General features: G+C 42.4%; 3 protein-coding genes across 7 annotated transcripts in view; 1 reads left to right on the top strand and 2 right to left on the bottom strand.

Moving 5' to 3' along the window:
* The window catches only part of rab3ip (RAB3A interacting protein (rabin3)), an 847,807-nt gene that overhangs the window by 281,453 nt on the left and 550,873 nt on the right, over nt 1-15,481 (bottom strand). The gene's annotated exons all lie outside the window — the stretch shown is intronic.
* Nucleotides 1-15,481, bottom strand: part of zmp:0000001020 — a 68,592-nt gene that overhangs the window by 20,077 nt on the left and 33,034 nt on the right. The window contains 4 exon segments of the mRNA XM_068220828.2: nt 359-532; nt 5,580-5,753; nt 5,851-6,024; nt 7,693-7,866. Of these exon segments, the coding sequence (XP_068076929.1) occupies nt 359-532; nt 5,580-5,753; nt 5,851-6,024; nt 7,693-7,866 (696 nt within the window).
* The window catches only part of LOC141381826 (C-type lectin lectoxin-Thr1-like), a 59,691-nt gene continuing 58,450 nt past the window's right edge, over nt 14,241-15,481 (top strand). The window contains exon 1 of one of the 4 annotated variants that reach the window (XM_073948850.1): nt 14,241-14,417. The gene's annotated coding sequence lies outside the window, so the exon portion shown is untranslated. The remainder of the gene's footprint in view (nt 14,418-15,481) is intronic. The other 3 variants (XM_073948848.1, XM_073948855.1, XM_073948856.1) reach the window with 3 other exon arrangements.

The following is a 15,481-nucleotide window of genomic DNA, read 5'->3' as shown; positions in this document are numbered from 1 at the left end:
TATATATATATATATATATATATATATATAACGCTTTATATATATATAAAGCGTGTTAGGCTTTATAATTTTTCAGAATTTTTCGAAATATATTCAGACAGATTTGTGACGAGTGAATGATGAGGAAACGATGACAGAATTTTTAGTTTTGTGTGAACTATCCCTTTAAGTTTGTCTCGGTGTGAACATAAGAGTAAGAACAAGCTGAAACTAAATAACCCAGAAAAAGAAAATGCCAGACCCTTTTCTTTACTTTTTAACTCTTTTTATTTATTTTTTTTATGTTTTGGTCAGCTTTCCTGCCAAAGCAGTGTTCAGTGATCTAAACTCGGTGAATAAGTGAGCGTGAAAGTCAGACCTCAGTGTCTCCAGCTGACAGCGTGAACTCTTCAGTCCCGCAGAGAGCAGCATCACTCCTGAATCCTGCAGATTATTGTTACTCAAGTCTAGCCCTCTCAGTTTGGAGTTGGAGGATTGGAGAGCTGAAGACAAACTTTCACAGCACTGACCGGTCAATCTGCAGCCAGCCAATCTGAATAAAGCAATAAAAGGGTTCAGTTGTTAGTTGTTAACTAAATACAAATACTCAGATTACAGTAATTGAGTAGTTTTTCCTCAGGAATTGTAATTTACTAAGTAGTTTTAGAAATGTGTAATTTTACTTTCCCTTGAGTCCATGTTTAGTGCAGTATTGGTGCTTTTACTCCACTACTTTCCTTCAGTCTGCAGTCACTACCTTATTTTTTCTTGTCAATGTCATTCATTAATTCTGTCTCTTCTGCTGCTTTTCTGGGGCCGGGTCGCGGGGGCAGTAGTCTTAGGAGAGAACCCCAGACTTCCCTTTCCCCAGACACTTCCTCCAGCTCCTTCGGTGGGATCCCGAGGCGTTCCCAGGCCAGCCGAGAGACATAGTCCCTCCAGCGTGTCCTGGGTCTTCCCAGAGGCTGCCTCACGTTGGGACATGCCTGGAACACCTCCCTAGGTAGGCGTCCGAAACAGATGCCCGAGCCACCTCAGCTGACTTCTCTCGATGTGAAGGAGCAGCAACTCCTCACCCTATCCATAAGAGTGCGCCCTGCCACCCTACATTTTGTCTGCTTGTATCTGAGATCTTGTCCTTTCGGTCATGATCCAAAGCTAATGACCATAGGTGAGAGTAGGTCTTGTCAATGTGGATTAGAAAAATAAGTCCTGTAATTCCTGTCCAATCAAATCCCACATAGGAGATAAATCACATCATAATGAACAACCTCAAGACATGGGCGATTATTAATCGCAGCAAACTGTTTGGAAGCGGTAAAAGTGCCCAAGAAGATATCTAAAATCTTTTCACGCATTGACCCAGAGGCTGTTTAGATGCACGTCGCTCAAGGGCGTAGATTCGCTCTTGACAATGGAGGGGACATACATCCCTAAAGATGCATAGCGCAAATAGTTTTTGCGCCTTTAAAACATGAATAAAGTACTATAAATAATATAAAATAAACAACAATACAAATAACAGTTTATGAATCATGTTCTATGCTGCAAAAGTCAGTTTACATGATTTTACTGCTGGCTTTGAGGGGGTATGAATAAAGAGAAATTTAGAGATGCGTGTGACGCAAGTTTATTCGAATTATTGTGTTTCACAATCATGGAGGCCAAATCGAAACTTAACTTCCCTTAATTGCACAGCATTGGTCAACAGTATTATCGTAAACTCATAGCAAGCTTGACTTTAACCCTTTGCGCACAAGTATGGTACTAAGGGTTGACGGAGCATTGTTTTATTTTCAAGTCGATTAAATTTTTGGTAATGACATTTCAGTAACTGGTGGATATTGGTGGGGACACGTCCCCTCCGTCCATGCCATTTCTACGCCCTTGATGTCACTGATGAAAAGATGGCGGAGGTTTACTGTAGGATGACCGCAACGGTCTTAATCACCCAGCAGGCACAAGACGTCAACATGACGTTAGATTGACGTTGTACCCTAACGTTATAGACATTGCATTTTGTTTGGAAAGGAAAATCAGGTTGAACTCATCGTCAGACCAACGTCAAAGTCCAACGTCCAACCTAAAACCAACCAAATATCAACGTCTAATGATGTTACAGCTTGACGTTGTGTGGACGTTACCACTATGACGTCTATTAGATGCTGGATTTTAGTCGCCATACCTGAGGAACAAATGTCAGTATTTGATGTCAGCATGACGTTGGTTTAAGATGTTGGATTTTGGCCACTTTCTAACAACCTAAAATAAACCAAATATCAACGTCATTATTGGACATCAAAATAACGTTGTCCTTAGACGCTGGCTAGACATTGAATTGCGATCACCTGACATCACAACCTAAATCTAATCTAATATTAACGTCTTATGACGTTGTGTGCCTGCAATACCTAAACGCACTACAGAATGTTACTGTTACGTGGGTCTGTGTTATGTAATCGATTTATTTATTGCCGGTTTGTGCTTGCGATCGAGTTCTAGGAGGAGTGTTTCACCCGGCTTATCCAGGATTGGATGATGCCCGTGACGTCACTGGGGATTCCCACTATATAAGGCTGACAGCAATGGCGTCTCTGTCTCTCTCTCTGTCTTGCAGTCTCTCGCCCTCCCTCAGCTCGGTGGTGGCTTGCGCTCAGGCGGTCTGGCTGGCGGTGCTCCGCAAGGCCGGCGATCATTCATCCAGATGCCGCTCCATTTAGTGTTTTGTTCCTGTTAATCTTTCGATTCTTAGTTCGTAATGTGTTAACTAGTTTGTTTATTTTGATACTGTGTTTTGTAGCAGGTAGGGGTTTATTTTTCATAGTCACGTTTTGTTATTTATTTAGTTTAGCGAAGGTAAAGCCCGGAAGACTCACCTATTTTTATTCCTTGCACAGGAGTTCAGGTAAGATCCGTCCATTTAAAACAGTATAGTCGGAGACCTGTTTACCTTAGCTGCCCTACCTGTCTACTTGATTTTTGTTACTGTTTTGTCTTTTGAAAACTTTTAAACTTAAACATATTGACGGAACGTCAATTTAACCATTCAAACGTCTGTGTCCTCCATATGTCCGCCTCAAACCTTGAATGTTTTTGTTATTCGAGCCAGTTTTGAGTTTGGGCCGTAACTGTTACGTTTACACACACATGCACAAATTAGATGTGCACCAGCTTTTTACAGCGTAGTACTAACACTACTCACTACTCATGAGTACTTTTAAAAGGTCTTTTCACTCATATTTGAGTAATATTTACAGTCGATACTTTAGCTTTGCTTACACTACATTTTTAGGCAAGTAGTGCTACTTTTACTTGAGTATGATTTTTCAGTGCTCTTTCCACCACTGCTTATTAGTCAAACCAGATAGTTAAAAACAAGATTCAAAATGACTGATGGTACAATATTTTCTGTCCAAAGACATAACTTTAATGTGTCTAGATGATATGTATAGTCACTAGAGTTTGGACAATAAATCAATGCTTTGCAAATTCGGGAGGCATTGCCACTTCCTCTTAAACTGATTCTGAGCTTCGTTTTGCAACCAGATGCTGCTGTCTGATTTTCAAACAGAGCCACACAGGATCCTTTATTAGGAATTTGCAGGTTGTACTGCAGTCATCCATATCTATCTAGCGCGGTGCTGTGCTGTATTTTATATACAACGTAGGAGGCTGTGAAAGACAGTGGTAGAGACAAATCTAAACAAACACACAAGTGAGGTAGAAGAGTAAAGGCTGATTTATACTTCTGCTTCAAACGTCGGCGTATGCTACGGCGTTGACGCATAGCCCTTCGCAGTGGCCATCGGCGTCGCTGACGTGCACCTCTCAAAAAAATTAACTACACGTCGCAACAACGCGTAGCGCAAGCTCTGTGATTGGTCGGCTTGGTAGCGCTGACGAGTCTGGGCGGGACCGAGAGCCGCGTGAATGGTGCGAGCCTGATGGAGCGATTGTTTACAAGTGTGGAGTCCCAGGAAGGAGCTCCTGATGAAAAGTTTTGTGTTGTGTTTACCTAATAGTTAAAATTGTTGCACGTCCGCCGGTTCCTGCCTCAAAATGAGCGAGTTTGAGCCACTTGTACATCCCGGAAGTGTTCAGGAAAACAAATAAGCAGTGAAGAAACTCGACACAGAGGAACATTTACACCTCACTGCCCACTAGCGTTTCGGAAGTGTTAATGCAGACCAACAGAGACAGCGCGCAGAAGTATAAATGCACAGCCACGCGCGTTGCATGCGCCGTGGGTTACGCCGGTCACCTGACGCGGAAGTATAAACCAGGCTTAAGACTGGCCCTGATCTCAATAGCATTGTAGTTTCATTCAAGCTCATAGATCCAATCAGTCTGACAGAGTCTCCCAGACCTACATAGAGACAAAGGCACAGCTGTGCCTCATGCTGCGTTCACACCAGACTCGGAACGCGCGGATAAATCGCGCTATTCGCATGTAAATTGCCGCGTGAACATTTGAGTTTACTCGCTTCATTCGCCCATCAAATCCGCTTCATTCGCGTGTCAAATTCACATCAAAACAGACGCGGATTCGCGTGACGGGCAGGGCTTCTGTCTTCCCGGTGACTCTAGCTTCATAGCTAAATGGCTAACATGGATTTTATGAAGAAAATAACAGTGTTTATGTGCTGTAGGAAGGCTGAAAAACAGCGTCGATACGTTTAGGGCCGTGTCTGAGTCCACTACATCCTTTCAGAGGTGCATCCAGCTCTGTGAGCTCATAAACTCCAGAAACTGAACCTGGATGACGGAGGCTTTCAGCGGTGCCTCAGACTGAGCCAAGCCCAGTTTGATGACTTGTTGTCGGTGTCGCCTGGAGGATTTGCCCCGGGACACCATCAACAGGTTCGAGTTCACAATCACGCCCCCACAAGAGCAAGCTTCTGATTGGTTAACGTGGCGCGAATCTCCGCTGAAGTTCAGAATTTCGAACTCGAGAGATTCACGCGAAACGCTCGTTAAACGTGTCAAACGCTCAATTCAGCGCTATTCGCGTCATTCGCTTCATTCGCGCGTATCGCGCCGCAGGATGTCTATTCACTCGTGCTTGACGCGTGTTCCGCGTCTGTTGTGAACGCAGCATTAAATTTGCCACTGCCATATCACCATGTCACTCAAGACTGGTTTCTTACTGAAGCCAAGCATGGCTGAGACTAGTAAGTACCTGGATAAGAGACCACATGACCTGGATGAGAGCCCGGTCCTTAAATATGTCGCACACCCCTCTCCACCGCATCCCAGCTCTTCAGGTACAACACACGCAACTCACCCCCACCGCTCTTCCAGTTTGCCTCGCGCAACTCACCCCCACCGCTCTTCAGATACATCTCACGCGCACACGCCCCTACTCAGACACGTCGCTCACTCAACCAAATACCCCCCCAAATCAACTCTGTATCCCCTGGAAATGACTTTACCCAAACTTGGGGGTGTCTATAAAGGTGACCCCATATCTGTGCCATAACACAGATTTAGACAAAACTGTGACAATTTTTTTTTGCACATAGGAAAAATTGAGTTCAGTTCAAGCACAATGGGGGAATTTTGTTAGGAGTCTGAATTTGGTGAATATGTAATAGACAGACCTCAGTGTGTTCAGCTGACAGTGTGAACTCTTCAGTGCAGCGGAGAGCAGCTTCACTCCTGAATCCTGCACGTCATTGTTACTCAGCTCCAGCTCTCTCAGGCAAGAGTTTGATGATTGTAGAGCTGAAGCCAGTGTTCCACAGTGCTTATCAGAGAGACAACATCCAGAAAGTCTGTAACATAGTCACATTACAATAAACACAGGGGGAAATGATAGCCATAGATATATAACATACACATAATTGAGCATGGTAAATGTGAACGTCAAACCTCAGTGTGTTCAGCTGACAGTGTGAATCCTCCAGTCCAGCGCAGAGTAGCTCCAACTTTGATTCCTGCAGGTCATTGTTACTCAGGTCCAGCTCTCTCAGAGGGGAATTTGGGAATTGTAGAACTGAAGACAAGCTCTTACAGTCCTGATCAGACAGACGACATCCAGCAAGTCTATAACAGGGGTGACACAAGGCTAGCTTTGAGCAACTTCACTCTAAGCTAACTTTTAAAAGCAAATGATGTGCTAGACTAGTTTTTAACAGCAGATAGCGTATGCTAGGCTAGTTTTTCCAAGCAGAAGGGGATCTACGCTAGTTTTTAACAGCAGACAAGGCTTGATTTTAGAAGCAGACACGCTATGGGCCAGATTTGAACAGCAAATGGCACTTTAGGCAGAAGGGAATTCAGGCTACTTTTTAACAGCAGCTAGCGTGTGCTAGGTCAGTTTTTCCTAGTATACGGGGATCTAAGCTAGTTTTTAACAGTAGATAGCGTGTGCTAGGTTAGTTTTTCCTAGAAGACAGGCATCTATGCTAGTTTTTAACAGCAGATAGCGTGTGCTAGGCTTGTTTTTCTCAGTAGATGGGGATCGAGGCTAGTTTTTTACAGCAGATAGAGTGGCTAGGCTAGGTTTTCCTAGCAGAAGGGGATCTGGGCTAGTTTTTAACAGCAGACAGCGTGTGCTAGGCTAGTTTTTCCTAGTAGACGGGAATCTAGGTTAGTTTTTAACAGCAAATAGCATGTGCTTGGCTAGTTTTTCTACCAGAAGGGGATCTAGGCTAGTTTTTCCTAGCAGACTGGGACCTAGCTTAGTTTGTAACAGCAGATAGGGTTTGCATGGCTAGTTTTTTCAAGCAGAAGGGGATCTAGGTTAGCTTTTAACAGCAGAAAGTGTGTGCAGGGCTATTTTTTCCTAGTAGAAGGGGATCTAGGCTAGTTTTTTCGAGTAGACTGGTATCTAGGCTAGTTTTTAACAGCAGATAGTGTGTGCTGGGCTAGTTTTTTCTAGTAAATGGGGATCTCCCTACTGAAAAAAACAGCCTCAACCAGCCTAGGCTGGTTGGCTGGTTTTAGCTGGTCAACTAGGCTGGTTTTAGAGTGGTTTTGGCCATTTCCAGGCTGGTTTCCAGCCATTTCCAGCCTGGTCTTAGCTGGTCAGGCTGGGAGATGACGAGCTAAAATCAGCTTGAGCAGCCTACCCAGGCTGGGAGCCCAGCCAAAATCAGCTATGTCCAGCTTAAACCAGGCTGGTCAAGCTGGTTTTAGCTGGATTTAGCTGGTCATTTTCCAGCCTGACCAGCTAAGACCAGGCTAGAAATGGCCAAAACCCCTCTAAAACCAGGCTGGTCAACCAGCTAAAACCAGCCAACCAGCCTAGGCTGGTTTCAGCTGGATTTTTCAGCAGGGCTAGGCTAGTTTTAAACATTAGATGGCATGTGCTAGGCTAGTTTGTCCCAGCAGATGGGGATCTAGGCTAGTTTTTAACCATACACTCACATGCACTTGGCTAACTGATGTAAGTTGTTTTTTTTGTGCCAATCTATTTATCAGATTAATGTAAACACACCCTAATATGAACACTCTTGTAATTAGCTTGATCCTTAAAATATTAAATCAGTGACTAAATCTAGAAGTCTACAGAAGTGCAGTTTGGTTTAATATAATATACATTAAAGTAAGATTTCAGCTAAATTTATGTATTTAAATTACACCCGCAGTCCACCCATCGACACTTTCTTGATAAAGCTCCGCTACTGACTCACTCATGTCACAACAAGATTTAACTTTCAAAATTCATCGATGAATCTGAACAGTGACTGAGAGAACATGAACGCAGACCTCAGTATTCTCAGCTGGCAGTGGGAACTCTTCAGTGCATCACAGAGCTGGCTCACTCCTGATATCAGCAGGTCGTTGGTACTGATGTCCAGCTCTATCAGATGGGAGTTTGCTGACTGTAGAGCTGAAGACAGAGAGTCGCAGTGCTCATCCGACAGACATCATCCTGTAAGTCTACAAGAGAGGAGAGAGACAGATACAATCGTTATTTTCTGATCTCAGGCGTAAGAGCACCAAATAACAACTCGACCTCTAGTTGATCATTAGGAAAAGTGGCATTTTTCTGATGGATCATCTGTTGAGCTGCATCCCAATCCTCACACATACTGCAGAAGACCTACTGGAAGCCAAGATTCCCACAGAAATAAGTCAAGTTTGGTGAAGATAAACTCATGGTTTGGGATTACATGCAGCATTGGGGCGTGCGAGAGATCTGCAACATCAACAGCCTGAGGTATCAAGACATTTGTGCTGCCCATTACATTGTGAACCACAGGAGAGGGCACATTCTCCAGCAGGATAGCGATCCTGCTCATACTTCAGCCTCCACATCAAAGCCCCTGAAAGCAAAGAGTGCTCCAGGATTGGCCAGCCCAGTCAACAGACATGAACATTATTGAGCATGTCTGAGGTAAGATGATGATGGAGGTACTGAAGATGAATCCAAAGACTCTTGATGAACTCTAGCAGTCCTGCAAGAACTTACTGTCCTAATGAAATCATTCAAAATCAAGGCATCGTCATATTTTATTGTGGTCAAATAAGTGTCATCTAGAGGCCTTTCATATAAGCCACTTCTGATACCAAATGATCAACTAGAAGTCAAGTTGTTATTCGTTGTTCCTAAAAACTTGGATAGGCGACAAGACTCCTGTCAGGTAGTGTATAGTTTATCTAGCGTAGTGGCTATTTGAAAATGCGTGTCGATGATTTCGGAAGTGGGACTTCCAGCGCGTCGACCACCGTTCAGCCTCTCATGGCCTGCAGAGAGCCCCCAAGGACAACTGGACAAGTATTCAGGAGGATGATGGATGTCTGTATAGTGGTTAAAAGTGTAATATAACTTGTTTTGGCAACATTAACAGCCCACAGATTCGACTGTAATCTAAAATTGTGCAGCTCTATATATTAAAGGGTCACGAAACATCAAAACACATGTTTTGAGCTGTTAACAGTGGTATATGTGTCCCACACTGCTAAAAACACTATTAGGACACCTATATTTCACTAAAAAGTGTAAATTGGTTGTTTTTGCGTTATTTCAGGCAAATTCGTACTTCCGGTTTGAAATGAATTTTTGAAGCTGCGTCACGGTCATGACATAATAGCGTGTATTCCAGCGTGCAGACTGGACGTCTGTGCCAGAGTGAGTCTTATTACGTCTTACAGTGTGATGCATTAATGCATGAGTAAGGCTTGGTTCAAACCAATCAGCACGCTCTATTGTGCAACTTCATTAATATTCATTACTGTCACAGTGTTTAGACGGCAGAGACGCCACGTTGTGTTGGCAAAACAAGCGTGAAGTGTTGCTTTAATAGTTTGCTGCAGTGAAGTTTTGTTTTCATTTTCTCTCTGTGAGAGCTCAGCTGGACTCACGTGTGGATTAACAGTGTACGCGACGCTCGACAACAATAACTTACGTGTCTAAGGAGGATTATTGTTTACCTGAGAGCTGTTCTCATCTGCAAACGCTGAGATCCGGATTCGCTTGTAGTATTCTCTTAATAAAGACACGGCTCTAGTTGCTGGTGATTGTCCTGTCTCTACAGATTTGATAAGTGAGCGACCAGCGCTCTTTGTTTATTCAGTTCGTATTTTATTCGTATCGAAAAAACTATTGCATCGAGTGTAAACAAGTTAGGACTACAACCAAACTATAACCTCGTGTTGGATTTTGTAACCGGAATAACACACGCGGCTTTCTGACGCTACCTGCCGTGTGCATCTAAGTTTCCGGGAAATGCAGAGTTTTTTTTTCTCTCATTCGCCGTGCGGTATCAAACATTGCATGAAAAATACACGCTTAGAGCAGATCCTCGAATCAAATATCTCGTTTGTCGCGAGGGACATGAATGAATTCCCTGAATGAAAGAGCCAAACTGCAGTTAAAGTCCACCATTTAATAATTTGGCAAATAATTCGACCACAGATGTCCATGTAAACACAGTCACATTGTCCGCTCTGGGTGTGTGTTTTGACTCTGAAATTCAGCGCTTGCCCAAATAGACACTCCCACACCATGCCTCTTTTCTTCCTCCGACACTCCCCCTAAACAGAGCTGGACACGCCCACTTTTCTGACTTTTTCCAAAGTAGAGGTGTGAAAACACCCTGCTGAAACGAGGCGGTTTCATGGCCCTTTAAACGTTGTATGAACTCTTGGCCATTGTTGTTTTGTCAGCATATCCAAATTGTTAAATGTTATTGTCCAATCAATTACATTTGATTGAAATAGAATTGAAATAACTGTATTTTAATAATAATAGCTTCGTATTTCAAAACTCTTTATAGTTCAGCCTACATTGTTCTGCCGTCAGGTGGTGACATGGACTGTAATCAGCCATAAAGGCTGTAGGATTAAAATGAAGAAAACAGGAATTAGGGCTGCAACAGCGAATCGATTAAATCGATAAAAAAATCAATTACTAAAAGCGCTGGCAACAAATTTTATAATCGATTCGTTGTGTCACGCGACATGCTAAGGTTTGATTATTTTAAAAAAAATCATTTTAATTCAGAGCCGAGTGGAGTGAACACGGTCTCTCTCGCGCACTGATACAGAGTTCAGTGCCTCAGTGAAAGGGATGAGGAGGAAAGGAGTTCAACAGCAGGGTAAATCACTACATAATCTTTTGTTCGTTTCGAAGTGAGGACCTTCAAGTCCCCGGTGCTGATGTTTTAGTCGTTATCCAGCTTGACAAGCATGACAAGTTAACGTTAGCTCGTTTACCCTTAGAAAAACGGACTCCTAAATCTTTTAAACTCACCAGTGACAAGGTTGACAACAGTGGTAAAGCAGCGGTGGGATAGTAACTTTATGCACTTTGCAGGACACGTTTTTATTCACACGTCTTTTTTGGATCATTCATTTTTCCATCTGTTGTCATATATAGCCGCACGGCAAAAACGCTATGGCAAGCCGTTTTAACATTTATTCTATAGCCCGTACTAGTATCCATTTTCTTGTTACTAGTACTTATTTTTTAGATACTAGTATCTTTTCCATTAAGTACTAGTAGTTATTCATTAGATACTAGTTCATTGTAAAATATACTAGTGCTTACCCATTAGACACTAGTTCTTTTTATTAGTTACTAGTACTTATTCATTAGATACTAGTATGTATTTATTAGATACTAGTATCTATTTAATTGATACTAGTACTTATTAAATAGATACTAGTTCTTATTTATTAGTTACTAGTACTTATTTTATTAGTGACTAGTAACTATTCTGTTGTTACTCGTAATAAATTAAAAATTTTCCCATTCATTTCTAGGGGATCTCTAATTGAGATATCAACTATTAAGTTTTGACTAGTATGTATTCCAGCTGTGACTAGTGCATATTTTTATCTACTAGTAGTTAATCATTCATACTTCTCGTGTCTAGTATGTATCTTGATTTAAAGAGCCCATATTATGGGTTTTTGAAAATTCCCCTCCATGTAGTGTGTAACACAGCTCTAAGTGAAGTGAAGTATCCAGCTAAGGCTTAAATCTGTAAGAATACAGTGTTTAAAACTGTTGATTCATCTATAAAAGAGTCGACTCATAGTGCTTCAAACGAGTCGCCTTGATACCGATTCATTAGGTGTTTCGCCATGACGTACGAACGAAACCAAGTTATTCACGTGCACGCGCAAACCTGGGAGATTTCAAACCTGCGGCCCCGCCCTCTGACATAGAAACCCAGACACACACACACACACACAAACACACGCACACACAAACATGCCGGTCGATTGAAGTCACATTGCAGATGGATATATTGAGTCTCTACCCAAAGATGAAACCTCAGCATTATAACCAAGCAGTTGGAAACTACTGGAAACTTCTGGAAGCTACATGCTACAAAGAATACTTCATCAGCGTTTGTTAAAGGAAGGATCAGTAAAGAGTAACTTACTGATGGACGTCAGGATGGATTTTTCTTCCTCCATTTCTCAAGTGTAAGTACGTGCGATTAAAGTTGCCTCGTTGACTCTAGCTTGCAAATGTATTTAGCTGTGATTTGTTACTTGTAACCGAGTGTACTGTATCAGGTTAACTGGCTATATTCTCTTATCGCGTGCAAAGTCACGTTAAAAACGCGACGCGTGCTGCTTTGTTAACGGAGCTCCGTGGACGAGGAGAAGTGTGTGTGTCTGTGTGTGCGTGTGCGCGCGCTGTTGTCCGGAGGTGTGTGTGTTTGTGTGTGTGTGTGCGCGCGCGCGCGCGCGTTGTTGTCCGGAGCAGGGTTAAGTGCGTGTGTGTGTGTGTGCAATATGTGTGTGTGTCTGTGAAAAGAGCAGAGTGAGAAGCTAGGAGATCTCCTCAACTGTTTTTGGAGTTTTCGATCAATAAAATAGTCGTCTGAATTTTCAAGTCCATAGTCTGTATTTACATTGACCCGCTGGCAGCTAAAATCCACGCCTACACTATCGAGCGTGTATGAACTGTGATTACTTTTATATTGCTGATTAGCTGTTTGGCTTTTCACTCTCTGACTGAAGGCAGTCGACCAATCGCAACAGGCTGTCATCGGTCCAATCAGCGCAGATTAGCTTCGCGCTAAGGAGGGGTTTGGGAACAAATGAATCACTGGACGATTCATACGGGAGTCGCTGGGATAATTAGGTAAAAATAAATGCAGATTATAAGACCATGAAAGTGTTTTTTGACCTTGCATGCATATTAGATTGTTGTTGGAGTCCCTTACAACCAAGATATGACCCTATTTCATGTATAATATGGGCTCTTTAAGATTTTTCTAGATATTTGTTGTTGAAAACAGGACAGAACTACTTAGTTTTAGTTTATATTTTTTATTATTGCTTTTATTATTATAATAACAGCTCAGGGATTAGCTTTTTTTAACAAAGGTTTAGAAATGACTAGGGATGTAACGGTATCAGAATTTCACGGTACAGTAATACCTCGGTATGAATGTCACGGTACGGTATTTATTGAATCATTTACAGGAAAAAACAAAACTTATGAAAATACTCCAAAAAAGTGCCAAAAGTGTCAATGACATACAAATTAGCCATCTATCTGTAAGCTTTGAAACAGGAACTTCAATTTTAATAACAAAAAAATAACCATGTAAAAAAACTAAGTTTCAATTTAGTATTGTTGAAAACTCATCACATTCAACATGTAATCACTCACTCACTCACTTAGATAGAGATGGGTTTAAAGGAAAATTATCATATAAATATAATCTGGTAAAAGCTGGTATCTCTGGGTATTTACAATGTCCCCTGCAACAGAAAAAAACCCTCTCATTTGGGACTGAGGTTTCTGGGACAAGAGAGATATGACTTGGCCCAGGTTGACAGCAGTGGGTAACGTTGTGCATTGTCTTTCCCACACTTGAGAGGACAAACCATGAGTGAAATAGAGGTCTCATGTCTGCATCAATCTGAACAGTGTGCTGTGTTTCTGCAGTCCCCATGACTGTTATTAGTCGTGTTCCCCAACTTGCAGGCACGTGCACACATAGGGCTCAACCTGTGCAGTGCACATGCCCTTTTTAGTCTTGGATAGAAAGTTCCCTTCCAAAATGATCAAAAGTGCCCCGCGACGCGACCGACGCGACACACCCTCCGTCCCGCCCTTTAGTAGGCGCGCGACAACACCGCTCTTGAGTATGCGCGCTCAACCCCCTCCCCCACCCGCTTTACTGTACTGTACACAGCTGATTAGAACGCGCGCGACAACACAGCTGATCAGAACGCACGCGACAACACAGCTGATAAGAACTCGCGCGACAACACCACTATTCAGTACGCGCGCGGCGACAACACCCGATTTAGGGTTTTCCAGCTCTTTTTCATCCCCGCTTCTAGCAGCACACTCCATTTCCACATTACTGGATCTGTGTCGACAACAGACCGCAAGGGATGATGGTCAAGCATGGGCTGATGGGAATTGTAGTTTTCGCTACCTCCCGTTCGCTTCATTCGCCTGAGCAAATTTTCTCAGAAGACCTATAGTTTTACCGAGTCATGCGACAACGGTAATATCGAAAAAAATGTATATTGCGGTATGACGGTATTTACAATACCGTTACATCCCTAGAAATGAATGCTTTTCTTGTTTTTAGTTTTTTTTTATCCGAATAAATCGAATAAATAATCGATAGATTTAATCGATTATTAAAATAATTAATAGTTACAGCCCAAACAGGAATCCTCCTTTATTTGTTGAAAGTAGACGTAATTTTCCTTTTCATTTAAAACTATTGCTAATATATTACAAACATTAAGGTAATCCATTCTCCCAGTCGATGTATAGTTATACTGCATAGTTAATCAGTGTTTCCTTTGGCTTTAGTAGAGTTAATGTTTGGCGAGTTCTCCGATGCAACAACAAGAGTTCTTTCAGAGCAAGCAGACAGAGCTCTTGGTGATGAATTGATTTTGGTTCCTGGTTTTAAAACCTTGACCTGTGAATAAAATCCTCTGTGCTATCATCACAAAGGCATTACAGTTCTCGACATGATTCAACGAAATAAAATGTAAGTACTTGTTTTAATATGACATTTATGAATTAGCTACAGCATGCGGTCGACTTTAAATGTGAATCTGAGTTGGAACAAAGTAGTTCCTGAGACACCCTTAGGTTTTTTTTTTACACACTTACTCCTTCAAACTGTTGTATAAATGCATGCCACACTGACAGCACTGTGATATTGCGGTATATCAGCACTGCTGTGATTACATATGCAAAAGGGAGCAAATCGCAGTGCTACTGGTGTGATGTGCCTCACACGTTATCATATATCAGGGGTCTCAGACTCAAATTGGCGGAGGGTCATATCAGTGACTGACAATTCAACTGAGGGGCCGCTTTAACATTCAAGTGTAACGGAGGCCAGCTAGTGAGTGCTGTGCAGGTAAACCTCACTCCTCTGACCTCTAAAGGTGCTCTAGCGACAGATGCTAGAGGGCATGGTCTTTAGCCTCCTTGGTAGAGCAACCGACTCCCATGCGGAAGGTTGCCGGTTCGATACTAGTAGGACCGGCAGGGTTACACGAGCACAACAAAAAAGTGGAAACCTGATGTAATTTATGCACTTTTATTGAAGAGGTAGCTTAAATTGTTATGAAAATACTACAATTTAATATAAATAATTAGAGGCCGAGCACTGAAACGGTGCGTAGGCCCTATTGGAATTGCTTTGTTTCTTATTATTATTCTTCCGCTTCTTCTGCGGAATGAATCGCAATTTTGAGGGTCTAAACATGCCCGAAAACTCACGAAACTTTGCACACGGCCCAGAAGTGGCGAAAATTTACGTTTGTTATAGGTTTCGGAAGTGGGTGTGGCAAAATGACTCGACGGCGCCACCTATGCACTTTTGACGGACTGACCACCAAGCTACGATTCGTGCACACGCACGAAAATTGGCACACACGTCAAACATGCCAAAACATACAAAAAGTGCAAACCAACCTGGTGCGAAATCTCAAACCCAACAGGAAGTCAGATATTTTAAACTTCCTGCGCCGAAAAAGTCGCATTTTTGCCATTTCCAGGCGTTGTATTTTAACGAACTCCTCCTAGGGATTTTTTCCGATC

The sequence above is a fragment of the Danio rerio genome, chromosome 4 (assembly GCF_049306965.1).
Source record: "Danio rerio strain Tuebingen ecotype United States chromosome 4, GRCz12tu, whole genome shotgun sequence".
Taxonomy (NCBI): domain Eukaryota; kingdom Metazoa; phylum Chordata; class Actinopteri; order Cypriniformes; family Danionidae; genus Danio; species Danio rerio.
The sequence above is the reverse complement of the archived record's forward strand: the minus strand, read 5'-3'. Positions and strand labels throughout refer to the sequence as shown.